This window comes from Lutjanus erythropterus, chromosome 10, assembly GCF_056507025.1.
Source record: "Lutjanus erythropterus isolate fLutEry1 chromosome 10, fLutEry1.hap2, whole genome shotgun sequence".
Taxonomy (NCBI): Eukaryota; Metazoa; Chordata; class Actinopteri; order Lutjaniformes; family Lutjanidae; genus Lutjanus; species Lutjanus erythropterus.
The window spans coordinates 11901770-11923857 of NC_139326.1; the positions used below are offsets into that span (position 1 = coordinate 11901770).

General features: G+C 39.6%; 1 protein-coding gene across 1 annotated transcript in view; it reads right to left on the reverse strand.

Annotated features, from left to right (window-relative positions):
- fras1 (Fraser extracellular matrix complex subunit 1) overlaps window positions 1-22088 on the reverse strand; it is a gene marked incomplete at its 5' end in the record, with an annotated part of 266195 nt that overhangs the window by 176029 nt on the left and 68078 nt on the right. Inside the window, 3 exons of the mRNA XM_084729014.1 lie at window positions 3212-3371; window positions 6611-6703; window positions 11075-11182. Coding sequence (XP_084585140.1) covers window positions 3212-3371; window positions 6611-6703; window positions 11075-11182 — 361 coding nt within the window. The remainder of the gene's footprint in view (window positions 1-3211; window positions 3372-6610; window positions 6704-11074; window positions 11183-22088) is intronic.

Here is a 22088-nt window from a genome sequence, read left to right on the forward strand (position 1 = left end):
TTTTTAATCCAAAAAGATGAAAAAAGGCTGTTTTCTGACTTTTTAGAGATACATGGTTCTCACAGGACAGTGATGCTTGACATTAAGTGGTCTTATAGACCATGATGCAGTGCTGTAGATTAAACCATCTGACAGCGGCCTTAAGTAGCTAAAATGAGCTCAACCTTAAACATCTACAGCAGTAAACAGCAGTAACATTAATAATATTAATCCATAAACATCAGACATAATAACAGTGACAGGAAAATTTCACTGCAACATGAAAGCTTTTACTTTAAGTACATTTATCTGATAATATTTCCATACATTTACTTCAGTGAGGTTTTGTGAATGCAGGATTTTTACTTGTAGTGAAGTATTTTTACAGTGATATTAGTACTTTTGCTACAGTAAAGGATCTGAATACTTTACACTCCTGGTCACCTCAGTGGAGTAACATCACGTCCATATATTGTCTGGACAGACAGATAGACAGACAGACAGGCCTCCACAGACGGTGCTGCAGGATAGCGTGCACGCGCATTTGACCGCATGTTCACGCGCGACTCCTTCATCTTTTCTGAGCTACAGATTATAAACGCTGTTGCACGTTTATAAAACGTGATAAATAGTTTTCTCTCATTTTCTGACTCCATGTGTCAGACAGAAAGTCACAGAGCAGCTCTGGATGTGTCTGTTAGCAGGACACAGACAGACAGACAGCCGCTCAGCTAACAGACAGACAGACAGACAGACAGACAGAGGGAGGAGCGTCAAACTTACTGTGAATTAATGATAACAAACGTGTAGAGGAGGAAACACAAGTTTACCTGATTATTGTTCACTCTGTTTACTCTTGGGACGTGATTTTGCCTTTAGATCTGCTTCATCCTCTCATTAAAGTAAACATGAACGCAGGTTTTAACACGAGGGGGAGGCGGAGTTCTTGCGTACCTCACAGGGTCCTACGCGACTTGCGTAGTGTGCGTACAGGGCCGACCGCCTCTGATTACGTGTTATATTAAGTGTTACACCTGCAGTTTCACCTGAAGTATTTCCTGTCTGTGGTTTACTGGCGGCTCCTGCTGCTGATAATGTGCAGCTTTCTGTGGACGGTGCCGCCGATGGCTTTTATTTATTTTATTTTTTAATTGTGGATGTCCACTTCTTCTTCACGGCATGATACGGAGGTTTCGTGCCAGTTGGCGGCGTATTACTGCCCCTCTGTTAGACTCCGGTACTGCACATTGACAGTCAGAGAGAGACTGAGAGAAATTACTTGTACAATGTCATTTTCAAAACTAAAAGATGTGGGGCTTTTGAGAAAACATCCAGGGCTTGAGCCTCAGTAGCCTCCCTCCGCCTCTGCACTGTGTGTTAGAGCTTCAGTGAATCAGTTGTATTTATACGAGGCAGAGCAACATGTACCGCAAGGTTTGTCTCAAGAAAAAGAATACTAAGCAGAACAGGATTCATTTATTTATTAAATGTGTGGTCCCTGTAACTTGAACAATCACTAAATTATCTTCTATGATATTTTATTGTTAGCGTGATGAGAAGCCAACAGAGGCTGTTACTAATTTCCAGTAGCAGTAAGATGTACACCCGAACGCAAAGATAATAATAATGTAGCATATTACTCACCGCTTTAACGCTGGAAGCATTAATCATTTTACCATAAGAACAGCACTTAGCTCTTTATCAAAATCTGCATTGGGACTATTTACATTTATATTGCAGTTTTGTGTGGATGGATGCACCAACTCACATTTTTGGACTGTAAAACAAGAAGCTTTGTACAGGAAGAAAAATGATAAATTACATGTATTCTCTTGGAATTGTTTTGAGAATCTCTCCAAATACAAAATAAGCCATTCAGTCCCCGGCTGCATCAACGCCGTAGTCGACAGCCATCGGTCTGTCCATCTGTCTGTCAGTCTGGAGAGGTCACCAGAAGCAGGACTATCACCAAAACCCATTTGAGGTGAGAGCTACCTGAGCTGAGAGAAGCAGCAGAGCTCATGTTTATTGAAAGAGGGTGAAGTGAGCTAACCCGAGGCAATTTGCTGCTCTCAGGACTATCAACTCAGCTCCAGCACAAACACACTTAGTTTCAGGTTTCCTGTGTGAATGTCTAAGCGCAGTCCACAGGGCACGTCATTGTCTGTGTATGTGTTTGTGTGTGGCTTTTCATATGTGTCTGTGCGTGTTTTCCTGCCCTGACGTAGGTTTCAGTGTTTGGGGTTCAGCGTACATGCACATTTGAGTGCACCAGTCTGGCAAAAAATGAGGGTAAGGGCAGAGCGTGGCTTTACTTAGATGGCTAGGCCAAGGACCATACCAAAAGCTCTGACATTGTGGGAGGGGTTACGGTTTCTTTGTGTAATGCTACTGTCACAAAGGTTTAAATTTGCCGCTTTGCACTGGATTTAACTTTGGTGAAAATCTGACCGACAAAATCGCAGCCTGTGTCATTTGCCTTGGCTTTGACTGCGCCTTTATCTTTACTTATTTTGTGTTTATTCACTCTTGTGTGTCTTTATTGGCCTGATCAGCCAGGCTAAATGTTGACCCAGTTCACCGTGTTAAAACTGGTGGTTAACTACTTGTTTTGTTAGCCTTATTTTTCAGCAGAGTTATATTTTGTTGACCTCTTTTCATGGCCCTGTAAGCCTCTTAGTTAGTTACCTTCAGCTATTTGGTTTGTAAAACCTTTTATTTTTGGGAATATAAACCCATCTTTTGAACATAAAACCTGTGTTCTTGTGCCTTAACTGCTTAGTCAACAGCACAGGCAAAACCAAAATAATCCATTAAAGTGAAGAGTTAGGCTTTTGCTAATAGTTAATACCACAGCATGGTAATTTGGTTGCAAACAAGGACTGTTGCAAAGAGGATTGTCTTGCATATCTGAGTCTCCCACAAACGCTTGAATGCACTGGTATCTCAGTGCTCCACAACAGCCCAAACTTTCAACTGCATTATAATTCAAAATACCATAAAATAAAAACTAAAATAGAGGGGATAAAACATCCACTATCTGGGGTTAATTTTCATAGCTTTATGGCAAACTGAAACAAATGGGTCTGCCTGGAGGTGGGAAACCAATAAAAACACTGCACACTATACTTAACAGTACAAACAGAGATTTTTAGTTAATAAACAAAATATGCAAAACAGGTGCTCTCAAGAAGAAATCCATTAGAGACAGGCTGCATTATACCGCTCTCACCTCCATTGCGGCCACACTTGGGGCAGCATTCTCCAGCTGGGGTGAACAGGTTCTGGTCCCCAGGGCAGGCGAGAGGGGGGCAGGGGTGAGCGTTGCAGGATACGCTCCCTCTGGAGCAAACGCACATGGTGCAGGGCGAGGGACTCCACTGGCTGTCATGCTGAAGGGAACCAGAGAAACAGAGAGGCAGACAGTTACACACAGAAATACAACCAGCGGGGAAAAAAGAGAGGAAGCAGCAGAGAGACAGCAGGATGAGGAAAGCTGTTTTGCTCTCTGTGGACGAGAGAACTTTGTAAGCCTAAGCCTGAGTGACAGACGAGAGAATAGAGTCACAGAGGGGGGAGAAGGTAGAGGAGAGATGTGTCAAAATGAGACCATGGGAGGAGAGATGGAGGGGAAGAAAGGCAGATCAAAAAATAAGGGGGTGTATAGGGGTTGTGGATAATGAGGCACACTGTGAGAGGACATTACCTTCACAGGTGAAAAGTGAAATGCAGATTTCATTTGTGTGACAAGTTGTTTCAGCAGAGCAGTCTGCCGGTTAAAGACAGGTTTCAACTGTTGGCTGAAGCACAATGCCAGCTGGAGGAGGACATTAAGCTTGTTGGCGATCTTCCTAGATTTCTCTTCATCGTTTTGATTATATGTGTACATACTAGTGTTTAAGGCACAGTTGACCCCAAATTCAAAAATACATATTATTCCTCCAGCTTGTAGTGCTATTTATCCATCTAGATTGTTTTGGAGATATTGGCCGTGGAGTCTGCCCTCTCTCCAGTATAAGGAAACTAGATGGCACACGGCTTGTGGTGCTCAAAATGCCAAAAACTATATTTGAAAAAGTCAACGGGTGAGAGGAAAAATTTTGTATTTTTGATTTTGAGATGAACTGTCCCTTTAAGAAAAAACCTCAGGCCAACATATGAAAATGTTTCTATTCTCTGACTGACAGTACTTAGAACAACTATCTATGGGGTATTTTCTAGTTAGATACGTCTCTTATTCATTTGAAGATGCATGAGTTTAGTGTTGTTCTACTCTAAATGAGATATCAGCATGTCGATGCTGCCTGCAGACAAAATGATAGAGGTGAGGAGCTGGCTTCACTCATTTTCTGAGGCGTCAGGCTGTGAAACCTGCAGTAAAACCTTCTTTAGCCTGCATGAAATATATCATTAGTGAGTTTTAATGGAGAATTGATCTAAATGCTTTTTCACCCTGGAAAGAATAGATTTCTGGTTCAGACAATAAGCAACAGCATTTAATGGTTTTGGCATACGGCGAACATGTTTTTTCTTCCACTGAATATTGAAAAATTACAGTCTGTCAGATATATGGTTAATTAAAAATTAGGGTTGTGACTGCTGTCTAGAGTGCTGAATCTGGAGCTTTTCTGAGAAACAATTTATGTATTTTTTTTTTTTTTAAAGAGAAGAGAAAAAACAAAATCATGCTTTCAAATACGGTGATACACAAAATATCATCATATTAGCTACTGGTAGATTCAAAACCCCAGCTATTGGCATGTCTTCTGAAAATCATTGTCTGAACATACTATAAAGGCATCCTCAATCACATCACAGATACCATCACTCGTTCTGATTTGGGATGGTTGCAGAAAGAAAGAAAAAAAAAAGCTTAATTTTCTCCAAACACCCCCTCCCGGGAAAGGAGCAGTATCTTCAGAGAAGATGCGATAAAGCCTTCAAAAAGGCCACATCTCCTCTCCAAACTTCCTCTCCTGGTAGTTCAGATCAATGTAAAGTGCCACTTCACCAGGCAAAGTGACGCCAGTGGAATCTTCACACCCGGCCTTGTTTCGTTTGAGGACATGCACTGTCCAAAATTGCTGCCAAAAAGTCCAAGCTTGTTAAGCTGGAGGCCTCTCGATGGAAGATGAACAAGACAGTGATTGTTTCTTTAGTGAGAGGGAGGCGGGAAGGGGGTGGCTCTGTGAAACCAGTTTTTCACCAGTGATCAAATATAAAAAAAACAACCAAATGCTTTTGACAAGTGATTTATGGGTTTCCCACCAAACTGCACCTCAATCAATTTCTGAATAACTTTGCAAACACAGAGACAAAACCATCCCACACATGTATATGTGATAACTGACCTCGTCATTCCAAAACCAAAGACATTAATCTGCTGCAGTAACAGCCTTCACTCTTCTGGTTTCAGGCTCTCCACCACATTTTATAACCTGGCTGCACAAACTTTGCTCCCATTCAAGCTCAAGAACAAAACTGAGGCCCAGCACTCATGCATGAGTCTCAGTCCAGTTCCAGTTCATTCGAAAGGTGGTGGATGGGGTTGAGGTTACGTTCTTCCACACTTAACTGGGAAAACTATTTCTTTATTGAGCTGGCTTTGTGCACGGAGGCAATTTCATGACAGAACAGGAAAAAGACAAAAACACAAACTATGCAGCAGCAACAAGTAGGGATGCATATGGATTTTTTTCAGCCGATACCGATAACCAATAATTACCTGCTTCTCACGGCCAATATGGATATCATTACCAATAATTTCATGTGTTTGTATTTTAAAATTAATTCATATAATCTATAGTTAACATACAGCTGAGGGCAGGATTTCACAGGCTGTTTTGGGCATTGTTAAACGCCTGACTTCTTGGCAGCTTTACTAAAAAACTTATGACGCATGTTTTGATGGTTCAATGTGTCTTTTCGCAATGACATTGCAGTAGCAACTGAAAATTGGGGGGGAAATTGTGATTTTTATATTTATTTATTTATTGTTGTGTAAAAAATCGATGGAAAGTAGTTTCAGGGAGAATAAAACGTTACAAAAAAACGCTTTATTTGTAAATGAAGAAGTGCACCTGTTGGGTTTTGAAAAAAGAAGAGAAATCTTTTTGGAGCTCAGACTCAGTCAAAACAAAATTATAAAACATAAAAATGCACCGAGCATTGATAAATGTCAATAACAATGACAAACTGTGCGTTATTTTCAGTACCTGTGACGGGATAAAAAAGAAATAACAACACAAAAATTTAGTATATAATAAAATGTTGAGTTGATTGATTGAGACGTATGAGATGTACAGGTGTGACTTTTGTGTGGGGGATTGCTATGATTGGTGTAACTCACAGGAGGCTTCAGATGTGCGTAAAAGCTGTGGTGATTGGACAAAATTGCAAGGTTGCAGAATTCATGGGGACTAGTTGAATTTGCATTAATTATGCGATCAAACCATGAAAAACAGCCTCTGACCAAAAGTATCTGGACAGAAAAGTTCTTATATGTAGGACCATGTAGTGCTTTTGAAACAATCTACAAATGCTGCATCTTTATGAGCGCATAACAATGTTTTGTAAAATGTTTGGATGATTGGGAGAGAAGACAGAAAGAGCCTCTGTCACTGTCACTCACTCCATAGACGACTCCTTCGTACTGGCAGGAGCCCTGGGACGAGGAGATGCACTCCGGACAGCACTTGCTGGCAGGAATCCTCAAACGCTCACCCTTTGGAAAAGAAACACACATGAATACACACACACACATCAAGCATGAACAAATATAGACAGAAACAGAGAAAATAAAGCGAGTCAGTAGCCGGCATGAATACAAAACTTGTCGATTAGTCCGTCCATTTCCATGGAAATTAACCAACATGTGACACAAATAACCCAACAGGACAGAGAATAATGAAATATGAAGACTCTATCAGCCATGCACAGCGTGCAGAATACAGAGCAAGCGTGGTGGAGATATTACAATACATATTACAACAGAGATTGAACCCACAGTCCTGCAGCCGCACTGCCTACACACTCCAATTGAGGTCGAATGTGTGGAAGGAACCAAATGGGAAAGCAGCGAGGGCCAGACACACAGTGAGTAGTTTAGGTGTCGTTTATTTGCAAATACAAATGATATGGAATGGGAAAAGAAGGAGGGCAGGAATACAATTTGTGTGAGGTGAGAGAAAAAACCCCACAAGAAACCTCCTTGTGTCAATTGAAAAAGAGAGAAAGTAAGCAGAGGTACACCGAATCAGCAGAAGAAAACAAATTACATGTGAACAGGCAACAGAATGGCAACTAAATGTGAGTACGGGAAATAAAATAGATGGAAAGTGAGCTGTTCAGTAGGTGGTAGTACACCATGAATAAACAGATAGACTGTGCGTTTATATTGTACTGCCAGCTCGTCATTAATCACCTGCTAGCACACAAATTTTTAAAAAAGGGAACAAGACCACCGGCTGAATTTTGACAGCATGTGGAAAAGGAATCTATCACAGCAGCAACTTTGTGTTAATAAATTAAACACTAATAACCTAAACCTATAAGTACCTGAACTTTTCATCCTTTCTTTTTTTTTTTTTTTCGATCCCTCCAGCTTTTTTCTGTCTGCTCCCTCAAATTTAATCACCAGAATGTGGCTGTAGTACAAGAATTTGATCCAATTTGAGATTTTTATTGCTGCAAATAAAGAGAGATGGTTGAGACTCAGGAGGAACAGAGTTCATTTATCACTGGAGTGCTGCATTCTTATAGTTGTAAGACTGAAGGTTTTCTACTGTTACAGTTATTTATACTGGAAAACAAACAATTACGTGGGGCTCAAGTGCCTCTCTGAAACAGTGAAGGCCACTTTCTTGCCTCATCATAAAATAATGGAAACTTAAACCTAACAGTATAGTGGACCATGAACGCATCTTTCCTTGTATTTGTGGAACAGATGTGACACATTTTCATATACATAATGATGTAGGATATGTTTTTTAAGATTTTTTTCTCACAAACTAACTCTTATTTCATTCTCTTTTCTGAGATTATGACACAAAATATTATTTGTGCTGGTGCCATTTCTGGTTGAAATCTACAAGGAAACAAATATGTGCATTGTGTTTTGTGAGAGGTACAGGATTTAAAATTCAAATAAAATTGCAAAATTAAATGGTTAAATAGAAACTGTGACAAAAAATAAAATAAAATAAAGCTACTACAAGATTTTTTTTTTTTTCTCATATTTTTGCTGAATTTGGAGACCCCTCTGGACAAAAATGGTAGCTTCCACAATTTTGATTATGATAGTTTTAGTTATTTTTAAGGACAAAATACATAATATTTGCAGCTTCCAGCTTCTCCAGTGGGACGGTTTGGTTTTTGTGTTTGTCATGTATGACTTTTGACTGTCGGCCAAACAAATAGGTGATTTAAAGATGATACTTTGGGCTGTGCAAAATTGTGTCTGACACTATTAAAGCTACTACAAGGAGTTCTTAACTGGTTACAAACAGTCTCTTATCACTGGATGTCTGGATATGAGCTACACAAGCTAAGGAGAGTATCCACGGGAAGATTTGCTCTATCGTTTTTCTGAAAGCCTGAGCCAGTGAAAAGGATGCAAAATGTTATTTTTGACATTAAATTTTGTGGTTATATTGGTGGAAACACAACCCCTTTTGTCCAAAGAGGCCTCAAAAATCAACACATTATGAAAGTTCCAAGCAGAAGCTTTCACTGCTTTTTGATTTTTAAAGTGATTAATCGAGAAGACAATCTGCAAATTAATTCATAATGAAAATAGTCATTATGTCAAACTCTTTAGGGGGAGAATCCTTAGATCCTTGGATTTCTGGACTGTGTTTTATGTATCATTATGTGTTACTTAACAATCTCTTTGTCCTCTCCAGACATACACATCTGATGAGATGTGTCTATTAGCACAGAGCATACCATTGCAGACATATTAAGACACAGAGATGGATTTCAAAGAAGTCGATAAGGGTAGGAAAATGAGGCGGGGGTGTGTGTGGGGATTTAAGCTTGTAGATAATGATGGTGGGTTTCAAAAGAAAGACCTATAATCAAAGAGGGGCAGATGATAAAAACCATAATACTTTTTTTTTATCACGGTGTAGGTGAGGGGGAGTCACATTTTAAGAGCTTTTTAAATGGAGGGAGCACACGGCTTGGTGAGCATGATGACTAATTTTTAATTAACATTGGATTGCTAGCCAGCAGAGTGGAATTCATTAGACATTGATTGTTGCCTTAGCTCAGGGTTGGGATTGGATTTGATGCCGTCACCGCAGGCTTGACGTTTAAATCACATTTAAGAAGAAGCACGGGGAGGAACAGTCAGACAGATGGAGTGAAAAAGGGCTTTGAAAATGCGTCCCTGTGAATTCAAATGAGCCAAAAAAAGGTAGGCTGGAACGAAGAGTCTCCGAATACTTGTCATCGTGGCAAATTAAATGGTGCAATCGGCAGACCTCACTGCACAATAGTCTGTCATTGCATTGATTCTTGTTGTAAGGGCAACCCACAAAGATGAGTGATTAAACGGGCCCTTGAAAGAGGATCTGTACTTCAAGGCAAAATTGAGAGAGGGAGATTAAAACATCACAAAAAAAAGGATCCTGCATATTCAACATCACACATTTTATTCACTCGCTGGTATGAAATGAATCTGGTTGCTGTCCAGCGGCTTATTTGACAGAACAATATTATCCTTTCTCATGCTGTCACATTCTGTAGCTTAAACAAACGTCCTTCACACCATCAGCCATCGGCGTAAGTAAACTTCTTCCCATGTTTGTGCAATTCCAAAACCTTTCTATCAGCTGAAGTTTTAAGCTAGTTCTGAAAGTATTTCTCAAAGACACAGGACAGACCTTTTTTTTTTTTTTTTTACTTTGGTAAAGCTTTTAAATTACGACACTGTTTGCAATTGTTGTCTTTATGTTACTTCACAGAAACAAGGCTTTTTCTCTGTGGCACATGTACTAATTGAAGATATATGTAAGCTTCCATGATTTGAATAAAGAAATATGGGACAATGCTAGTTCTAAACTTAAACCAGATTAACTCACTTTAGCATTAATCTGACTTTAAAAAAAAAAGTGTGCAGCCATGCAGGGCTAGCTATACCTGTCCAAGCAGACTGATTACACTTCAATGTCTTCAGGGCCCTACTTACAAAAAAGAAAGATGGAATTTTTTCTATGTACTACATTATACAAACCAAATGTCTTTTTATCATTTGAGCTTGTCAGCTGCAGCTGTGGTCCTTTGACTATGTCTGCTGCCTCACAGAAACTTTTTTACACTAAAACTACTGGAATTTTTCCTATGTGTGTAAAAATAATGCTACTAATATTCTTCTTTGTATGAAATAATAAAATAAACACGTGTTACCAATGATACTAATTATGGTTCCATTTAGCAGAGCCTTCCTGTAGTGAGACCACGTGCACAACAGCAGCACCCTGACTCTGTTTGACCTGAATCGAACGGGACCTTAATTAGTACCACTGTTAACACGTGTTTAGCTATTTCATGTCAAAATGGCTGCTGTGAAAAAAGGTCTATTTGTGTCTAAAATCTGTTAACAGCACATCAATGAGCCATACTGTTTGCAGAGGGAGACATGTTTCTTCATTGCATTGACTCATTAGCACACTGAGCATGTCCACTGAAAATAATCTACAACATGCACTATTTAACCCCGCTCAAGTCAAGTTTGCCCAGCTGTTTCAGGAAACTACAGACCCTTTTTAAATTTTGAAACTAAAAAAAGGGGCACAAAAATATTACAGTTGTTTCTTTTTTAAGATTTACGTGCTCAATAAGAACTACTGGGCTTGAGGCTGAGCGCCACAGACAGGGAAGGGATTAGGGAAGCTGTATTGACACATCGACTAATACAATATTGTTTTTTTTCAAAGGATTTATTGACAATAGGAGAAGTATAGAATAACACCAGTCTGATCCTTTTAAAAATAGATTTTCCTGTTGCCCTTGGTATGAACTGTCAACTGTAGTTTTCTATCTCAAAATGAAATACACCCAAACTTCTTTGGCAAAATGTCGAATGTCTTACTTTCTGGAAGTCGCACTGTGGGTTAGGGCAGTGGGTGGACCTGCAGATGGCCACGTCGCTGTAGCAGGTACACTCCTGACACGACTGCGGTCTCCATGATGTGTTGTTCTGTAAAGAATAAAAGAAAAACAGACATGAAACACTACTGAAGGTAGACTTGATTCATCACTGGCTGCCTGTCTTACTGCGTACCAGACTCCATTATTTAACAATTTAACCATTATAAACATCTTCTGTCACATTCGGGGGAACCAGAACTGTTTCCATGCATTGCGGTCACTTATATTAGAGGCTTTATGAGGTTCATGATGGCTGCGTAAGGTTTTACTGCTCCAATTTACAAAATGTGAACACCCCCATAAGAAAATCGTTTCGCACTTTGAACTCTTATCATCCTCTATACCCAAGGCTGTAAAACACTGAAGGATTTCTGCTGTAGGTGGAGTGAAACTGCTTCAGTGTTGATTAAAAGCCTTGAGCACCATGGCCAACTACACAATGAGATAGAGCAAAAAAAAGGGCAGAAAGGCTCAAGATCCCTTCAGCCAGTTGGCTGCACCCTTTAGCATGACTACTATTTGTCAATAGCTCATAACACCAAGCTGACAATGTCTTACGGCTAGCTTAAAGCCCAAACAAAATCAATATTCCAGTGCCTGCATATGCTCAGATAGATCATCTTACAGTCCATAAATCCGATTTAGCTGGATGATTAATAACCCACTCATGACGGGAATATCCACGGGCAGCTGTGCTTATGGAGTGGACACTACAGTATGTAGCGGGGTGTGACTGTCAAATGAGGAGACTTTGCTCCATTTGAGACGGTAACTAAAGCAGACATCTTAATGGACAGGAAACTTTAGCTTCAGGTAACAACCAGCCCTCTAATAGTCCCATATATCCTGACACAAGAGGATGTAAGAGGGTACACTGTAGCCGGATCAATCTTCAAGTGTCCTGGCTGTGCATCCTGGACTCAACTTGCTATTCTTGCATGTACAAAAGAAAAATGGAACATAATCAGGAAAGCTCCAATATTAATGGTTACGAAAGGCCTTACCTTGCCACTGCTCAGGGCAGTTGTCCCCAGATTAAAAAACACTCCCTGCAGTCTATGAGATCAAAATAGTGGAGCATAAACAATTATTTCATCTCCAATCTGCCTTCAAGACTAAAAGACCACTGCCAAAACAATTTCACTTCTTTTATGAATTTTGTAAGAAAAAGGAAAATAAGTTTTATGACCCAAAACAGACCAACCAAAATTGCATCGTTTTCATATGAGGTATAGTGTCAAAAAAAAAAAAAAGTTTAAGTAAAATCAGAGCGTACATTTTTAGAACAGATGTCTAACAGGGTTATTTTACGCATATCCATCCGCATCCATAATCATCCTGCACATTATGAGGAGAAGATGAAGTGTTAAATGGGTCCCTAGATAATGGTATTTCTGTCAGCACATCTGGTTAATTATAATAACAAACGGTGTGATAATCCACCAAACAGGGCAACAAAACTCCAACAACAAAAAGTTGAAGCCTTCTGAGACACAAGCTGTGTATCTAAACTGAGTCAATGTAGAGGTCTGCTTATCTGTGCATAAAGGATCGTTTCATTTTATCAGAACTCAGGTCTTATTTTTGTACTTTTGAAGCCATTTCTGTTGATTATGACACCGTTGCACTCATCGAGTTCATTGCTAAGATCCGAGAACACGGTGACATCGCTACCTCGAAGTTTGAAACTCAAACAGTCAGATGATCAGGGAGGATGAAAACAACCAGACATTTAATTCAGATCTAAACCCCAATTTCTGGAGGTAAGACGATTGTAGTTGGAAGTCAGTCTGGAAAATCTGATCAATGTTAACAACAGATAGTTTGAGTAATAATAATAATAATAATAATAATAGTTTTCTATTGCTTCAGAACTGGATGTTTTTTGGCCCATAGGATCTCAGCTATCAACTCTTCAAGTATGTTATTATTACTTATTTGCTTTGTGACAAAGTTATAAAAATAACAATTTCTTATAAACTACAATCATCCTTTAATGCTGCTACAATATCTGAACTTTTACCAAACCTTTACTTTGAATTTCTCTGAAAAATGAGAGCCTAACATCTTTAAGCAACTCCTCTTGGTAATTGAGTTAAGGAACAGAAGAAAGTCAGGCAGTAAACATGCAGTAAAGTGGGAGTATAGCTATAGGTCATGTTGAAAGACACAGACAGAGAGGAGAACACCACAGAATGAAAATTTAATTAGGGAAAGTAGCCGGCTGAGGGGAATGGCACTCATGGAGAGAGCGATGTGAGTCGATATGTTCCATGTAATGCGGTTTGAGCTATTTATGTGTATGTGTGTTTAATTGCGAATTTGTGGGTGTGCATCTTTGCACAGCTGTGGACAGATGTGTAATGAGTTTTAGGTGAGGGCAAATGTGTCATGGGCAATCTCAGCGCACAACATTTAAGTTCCAGCACAGGGAGGAGGAGGAGAACAAGGAGGAGTGACCTTCACATGTATTGAGAATGTGGGTGTCAACAGAGCACGGCAGTTTTCACAAGTAGGCTTTGGTCCCCCGTTACTGAAACCATGTAACTCAGACACACAATCTGAGATGTATGATACTGAGAGGGACTAACTCACTCACAAAACATAACTAGTTGATGCACAGACAGGTTGTGCGCAAGCTACAAATTAGCATCTTTAACTGTTAAGAATCCCCTTAAATCCTCCCTTTAATCCCTCAATTTCCCCTTAAAAATGGTTTTGTGTCAAGGATCTTATGGCACAAAATGGCAGAAATGGAATAAAATATTCAGAAGTATGTTTTCATTAGTGTACATTTAATTCCTATTTTTGTTATTTTGGAATGAACAGTTTCTAGCTACAGAGAGCACAGGTCCTCCTTCATGGAGGCTGCCATGTTGCACAACCATGACTCTACAGAACAGACAAAACAAACACTTGCTCTGGCTGCAGCCTTTTTTCACAAGTTTTGCTGGCTTCTACGTGCTTGGAAGGGGAGGGTGAGGCAAGGTGTTTGTAATCTACAAGCTCACCACTAGATGCCACTACATTCTACAAACTGGTCCTTTTCTTTTTTAATATTGAATTTATTGATGTCATGTTTGCACAGGATGACATATATTTCATAATATCAAATTATGCAATGTGTCTTTTGTGGCTGTGCCAATAAAACTGAAATATAAACATAAAATTTAGACATTTTTCAGTAGCCTGTAACAGCCCAAATGCAATCATAAGGGAATCCAGGAGGGTTCCTTGAAGAACTCCTTAAAGAGGTGGCATTAGGGAAACCTATTTACATTATGATATTTAGTTCGATGTCTATTTGTATCGAGACAAGTATGTAGCATGAACAAAGGCTCATGCCTCAGCATTTATAACCTAAGCTTGTTTTCAATGTGTGTCCGCAGATGGGCTATTGTACTGTTTGAAAAAGACAATCTGAACTGTCCTGACCACAGCAGCAAAGATGAACATATAACCTTTGACATTTGCAGTCGGAATGGCAATTTTAGATTTGTATGTAAACTGCTGTGGTGGATCAATAATAGTGTTAACCAATCAGTGTACTCGCTTGCTAAACCTTTCCCTGTAGAACAGAAGGCTGCAGCTATCTGCTTCCATCTGGTCCCATGCTGTGCCTCGCCCCAAGAACCAAAGATTAGGACTTCATAAATAATGCTTATATCATGTTAATGAGACCCCTGCGGAAGATGGAAACATTATAGCCTTTGGTCAGACCAAACAGTAGCTGATGGGGGATGAAGTCAGCAATGTGGCTCAAATAGTGATAATTACACTCCTTTAACATAAATTAAGATACAATATGAAACAAAATTTAAAGGTGAATCCACAGACGGTCAAAGAGAAAATACAAACACAGGTCCAAGATGCAAATTCACTGAATTATATCTGAACACACATCAATGTGTGAACAATGTTTGTTCTGCAAACATTTAAGGGTTTAAAGGTAGTTTTCTGTCTTTGCAATTATTAAAATGTACAAACATTTTGTTTCAATAAAAGAAAAAGCAACCCATCCTAAAACATAGAACAAGATTGATGGCAACAGACAGTCAGAATTGCACCCCTCTGTGCAGGAAGGAGAACTGTCTTTCAGTTAATGTCTTCTGGCTGCAAAGAACAATTCACAGGAGAGAGTGGAATCAGTTTGTCATGCTGAGTATACCAATCCCTCTCAGTCTCCGTTTGCATTAAATAAAAGGCTAGTGATACCTGCCCCTGGCCTTTACTGAACTTTAAGTACAAAAGTATCCTCTATACAGTCACTGTGACAGGGCCAGCGTGACATCCTGACCATGAGCATTTCAGCTCAGATCCACCACATCAAGCGATCTCACCACAAGTTGGCAATGCTCTGCATTGTGGTGACAATTTTTTTCGTTATCAGATAGACAGCTTTCTAACAGATTGCCCTACAAGTGGAAAAGAGGTTCAAAGCAAACTTTTAAATGGAAAATCGTTCTGATTGTACCAGAACAGTAGAACTCCAGGCTACACAGCCATTGTTTTCTTTAGAGTATAAAACTTTATCAGAATTTAGAAGTACAAGAAAGTGAAAATACAATTAAATATCTGGAGAAAGTACAAGTATTGGATAAATTAAGCATTAAACAGAAGATAAATGTATTTTTATTGAGTAAGAATTTGCTTGACATGATAATTAATTAAATTACAAAGAAAGAAAAACAAAGGCTCCAGTATTCAGATCATGTTTGATAACAGGGACAGAGGCATACCTATTTCTCACAGATTAAGAAAACTGATTGTATATAAAAAATAATGAATTTTCTTAACATGTGACTTATAAAAAACATCTGAATTGTCTGGAATGCACTGATGCTATAATCAAGTCCTGAGTTTATTAGTTCCCATTAAGTCAGAATTGCTGTTTAAGATTTTTTTCCTGGAAAACAACTAAAAACTGTTGATGACTCATCCTGCACTCGGGGGCGTACACTGAATTTGTGCCTAATGAATGCCTGGGCACAGAAGGAGAATACTCTCATGCTCCAGAGTGGATTGGAGTGTCATTCTACAAAAGCACAACTTTAATAATTTTATTCACTGATTTGGGGTAAACCGGATCATATTTTCTAGAGAAAACATTTTGTGTTTTCTGGTGAGGTCCTGCAGCTGCACAGCCTCAAACCTCCGTGATTTGGTTAATTACTGAGCTTTCCTGATGGACAGATAGCTTTAGATTACTTGCTACCAAAGTAGCTAATCGTTAGCGGGCAACAGAACTGGGCCCGGCAGCCTCTCAGCAAGCACGAACAGGGACAAACACAACCTCCGAGACCAACAGGGAATACAGTTTTCAGGTCATTTATGGAGTTTACTGATGGAAAGATAGCTTTACTAACAAGTAAAACTATCTTTCCATCAGTGTACACAGTGTGATGGGAGTTAATCGTCTGCCCCAAGTCCTTCCCTAGCTAACTGTTTTACAGGAAACATGTAAGCAATGAGTACTCTGCTATAGCTGTTTCATGGGAAGAAATAATATGAGAGTGTTGCTCTGACTAAGGTATGTCTTTGTGTTTAGGTTGTGTGAGTGAGAGACGATATTAATAACTTGTATGTGTGTATTTGTTGTTTGTAAAACAAGAACATCACATGTCATAACTTAAATTGGGCAAAGAGGTCATTGGGGTTAATAATAAGTCTGCAGGCATGCAGGTATGCCCTCACAAATAAGTTTCCTGTTATGGCTCTGTGGCTGCCGTTCATGTCAGTAAGTCTTTCTTCTTAGAGCTGTGTAAAATTAGCACAGCAGCTAACACCGTGGGTGACTTCAACCCAGACCGGACTGAGCACCACGGCTCAGAGGGCGAGTCCATTTCAACCGAGGTCTCTGGGGGATAGAGGGGGTTGCACTCAATTCCAAATCCTCATCCTGTTTGGCTCCCAAATAGACCACGAGCGGAATGGGATTGACCCCAGGTTCGTTGTAAACACGGACCTCTCAAAGTGGTTGGGGCAGGGGAGCAAAGATTTCCCATGAAACCCAGACTCGCTATTACCTGACCTACCCCCTCCTGCTCTGACAAGTCTGAGCCAGGGGAGCTATACAGTAGACAGCAGCGTGAGTGGTAGCGGCAATCCCTCCCCTCCTCCCAACGAGATTGTCCCCTACAGGGACCCATACCTGGGATTCGTTGATTAAACGTCTTAGGAGTTGAGGGCTTATTTCATTCCCCCCTAGAGGAAGATAGCTGCCTCAAATCTGATTTAGGACTGAACCAGCCCAGCCAACGTGGCTGTGCGTCTCCCATTTCATAAAAGAAAAAATAGATCCATAACTTTCACTCATCCTAGTAGAGGATGTTATATAGGGCAGAGCTAAGTTTGGATTTTGCACTGTGGGCCTTTGGCTTTTCGGTTGTTGTTTGAATCCCAGACAATCTGAATGATGTGAATGAAAAAAGCTAAGCTACAGCCAGTGGTTGTGCCCCAAATATTCTAAAATTAATCTAAAGTCATATTTAACATATGTAAGTATTGTATGTAGATGATAACCAAACTGTACACAAAACTTGAATTAAAAATAAACTTTTTCTAGCAGTAAGACACTACACAGCTAAAAATAAACTACAAAGCAGAGTCATCAAATAGCAAAAAAGGACGAGACTTAGGACGAGTCAATTAATCATTTAGTCTGTTGAACATTAAAAAAAGAATTGGTCCCATCTCAGTTTCCTGATCCTATTGATAATGCTGATGTCTTTAAATGTCTTAAATGAGCAAAAACCAAAAGAACAAACAAGTAAACAAGAAAAGGCCATATAAGGTACTGTAAGTACTAAAAGCTAGGGCTGCAACTACAAAACTAAGAACAAAAACTGTCAGTTATTCCCAATCATGAATCTTGTCTTTAAAACAGTGAAAAATAAATATTTTACAAGAGCTGAAGGTGGTCTATGAATCTCTGTTTTGTTCGACCAACAGTCCAAATACCAAATACAAATAAGATATTCAGTTTTTTATCATAAATGACAAAGTAAAGCATCTTGTTTGCCTATTTAACTAGCAAAAGTTAGGCTCTTTGCTTAAAATATAAATGATGTGCTTAATCAATTCTGACTAAAAACAACTGCCGACTTTTTTATGACCTTCTTTCATCATACTTTATGCTAACTTGTTAACATCATGCAGAGGAGCCCAGGGGTCCCTGTGTTCTCATCATATTCTCATCAGTTAATTGCACAGTTAAGTGATGGAAGAAGTGCAGCTTTAACCTCCATTACTTTGTTCAGCAGTCAACATCAGAGGACTGGGGTCACAGTGGGAAGCTCCCAGTGAGGAGTGCGTCTTCCTGCATGAAAATCAAGCAGAATGGAGCTTAAAAACAACCCGCATCCTCGAGTCAATTCTCCCTGGATAAATAAAGAGGGAGGGGAAGACTCGGTTGCCCCTACACTAGTTTAAGTAGCAGATTCAATTAAAATCCAATCAAGAACAAAAGGTTGAGTCAAACATTAACAGGGCTCAGTTTTGTGGAGCTGTCAGTTGCACTCTTCCATTCAAGATGTGGAGAAGGCTGAAGAAAGGCAGCCTGCCAGGCTAGCAGAACGTAATTGGGCTAAAATTGGCCCAGGAGCTGATAGAAACTAAAGCTATTACTGAGGCAAATTCAATCTGGGGACGTGATGGCTTACAGCGGCCAAACAGCTCTGCTGCCGACTGAGATGCAAAAACACTCAAGTTTCTCCTTGAGGGGAACTTGGTTCTGTCAACACAGCTTTATATTTACAGCTGATCAACCCGACCACATTGAGGTGCAACACATCTGTGTGTGCTTTTGTTGTATGACTGGTTCAGGTTTCAATAAGGCGATAATAGCAGAGCAGAATGACTTGACCCCAAATCAACATCATTATAAGCTGACAAATTTACTTTGACAGCAAAAGATTAACAATATTTTGTTCAACATCTCTCTGATGACTAAATATCTGCCTCACAAATCATGTCGTCTCCATTTACTAGAAATCATATAGAGAAATAACTAGTTTGGAAGTCAGTCCTGGTCCAATTTGCACCTTATACAAGTGTGACGTAGAAACTTGAAGCCTCCAGAGCACCAGTGCTTAAAATAGACTTAACAGAGATGTAGAAGAAATGTCCAGCAGGAGAACTTCAGAAATGCACAAAATTAGCATATTCTTAGATTCTTGAATTTTTAATGAGGCAGAAGGAGTGGATGCCTTTTTCAGGATTTTAATGTGGAAATTATACTTTTTGTGGGGGCAAATATCTCAGACACACATTATCGTTCCAACCAGACTATTGGTATATGTCTTAATAAACATCTGGAAGGGATCTTTAACAGTTAGGTTTAACACAACAATGATGGCAACCGAGCAAACTCCAAGCCCTGGTGAAGACTGTGTGACATGATGGAAAACTCTGGAAAAGCTACTAAATGGACCTTGAGTTGGGTTTGTTTTAAATCACGCTCAGCAGTCGCAACATTAATGGAGTCTGATTCAACAATCTGAAACATTTACCTTAGGATGTGGTTTTAGTGTCAGACAGAGGGCTTCTCTTTAAAGTTGCCATTTTCCAATTACGCTCAACAATCAAACAGAAAAATTGAAGAGGTCGAGGCCCAAAGACCAATTTCTACACCCAGGGTTGCAAGAAACAATGTCAACCGAAATTCAATACTGTTATGGGGTAGGTTAAGTTTTCAGTGAGCGGCTACTCACCTCTTTCTGCCTGGAAAACCTTCCTTTTTTGCTTTACTGTGCCTTTTGCTCCATGAAAAGGTGCTTACAGCAACAGCCAGGCACACATTTTGAGGGTTTGTGAATATGGCAATTGTAGGACGTCACTAAGTAAGTAAAGTAGATGAGGTGGATTGAAGGAAAACTGTTCTAAATTAGATTAACATTAATTTATTTCTATATTTACCATAAACTATCAATCAAAGACAGCTACATAGATGGGTGTTTATTCAAGTATCATTTAAAATATCAGCTGATGCTGAGCTGAGCTGGGCATTTGAAAATAAAACTTTTGTGTTTAAGTTGTGCTAAAATAATAAAATAGGTGAGAAAAGGGTGTCAGAAGCACCAGTTCAAAGGATGCCAGAGGAAAGTTAGCTGTTTGATGTTTTCTTGATAACAAAAAATCTGACTTGAGCAGATCAGCTCAGCAGCACACAGAGAGGAAGTGCTCCAAACTTCCAATTTTTTTAGGTATATTAAAATACTGAGCCAGTAACAAGTTGTGACTTCAAATAGCCCGTCCACTCTTCCTCATTATCGCTGCCTGCTCTCAAGCTGCCTCCTCATCATTCTGGATCTTCAACACAAGCACAGCGAGTGTTAACATTTCTGTTTTTAGAGGGCAACAGCTGTGGTGCTCCTTTTTCGCAGAGTAACTCCCTGCCGAAATGAATTCAAATGTATTCATTTGCTGCCATTTAATTGCTTTCCTCCACAACTTCCTTCAATGCCGGCCGAGTGATTATATGCTAATTTCTCATGAGGCAAGCTGTGAAAACAAGCAAAGTTATAGTGCAGTCCGGCTGAAGGACACCTAAAACTGCCACAGCCTCTGCCAAAAAGCCTGATTTAATCGAAAGCTTTGGCAAATATTCAAAGTGGTCACAAAGAGATGACTCTGGCACCTCAGCGGTCTAATCATGAATTTCCATGGCTGTCCTTCGAGTAATCCATCATCTGACCACCAACACAAGCTAGTTAGCACCGGAGGAATCTGCATGTAAAGCGGCAGACTGTGTGCTCTGCCATGGGGTTAGCATTGTTATGGTAATAGCCACACATATTCATTGGGGGAAAGGCAGAGAGAGTTTAAAAGTTGTGATTTAGCTCATTGATTTAACTTTCCCCCCTGTGCCTCCAGTCCAATTAGAGGACCTGCTGGTAAGACATGACAAATGACGGGCTGATCGTTGGCCGCCCAGCACCCATAAATTCACCTGTCTGCTTTCGCCCTGCCATTGCTGCTATCGCTCCTGCAGCCAAATATCAGCATCAGGCACGTAATGGGTTATGGATCATCAAACACAATGCAGAAGAGTCGGGGTCCACCACAAAAACGCAGATTAACCACAGTTAGGGTGGTGTTAGGAAAAAGAAAATATTGTTTTGTGAGCAAGAGTTGCTCCATGAATAGATTTTAACAATGTGTCAGTGGTATTTGAAGAAATTATTGGATGCAACAGAAACACTTGGTACTAGGGCTGCATGATGTGGGGAAAGAGCTAGCAATGAGCATGTGGAAATGAAAATCCCATTCATATTCTGATTTATGTTATTAGTTATTATGTCATAACCACTAGCAGGCTGATTAACAAGATAAACCTACAAACACAGCATGTCCCCGTAACGTTGTAACAACTTTACCGCAACATTAGAGTAACAACATTTCCATTAGTTACATTGTTGCTAAGTTGTTGAAACCTTACAACCTAACAGGTATTCTATGGTATTTTTGCAGCATCTGTTCAGTGTCTTTTGCATAATGTTTCCTGTACTTTATATAATGACACTGCGGCAACAATTCTAAAATGTCACAGCATCTCCAAAACGTGGAGGAAACACTGGGACAACATACTGGCGGCATTTAAAACAACGTGCTACTGACAACACTCTTAAATTTAAACGCTTAAACTTAAATTTAAGAAGAAGATGTATCATTTGCAATGGTTTATGGGATGAGTAGTTCATTTACTTTGAATTATCTACACAGTCTCGTATCATCGTCTCTTTTTTTTTTTTTTTTTACCATTTTCCAATCGTTTTACTCCAAATAAAATGTTTGAAGGCCATGCTTCATCTTGTAGTCGGTTGGCTTGGTTTCAAGCATAAGGATTTTCTGAAATGTCAATTACGCGATGAATAAAAAATTGACTTGTGATGCTGAACCCGTTAAAAAAGTGAACAGCCATTGTGGAGCTTTATGGTGACTGCAAAATGATTCAT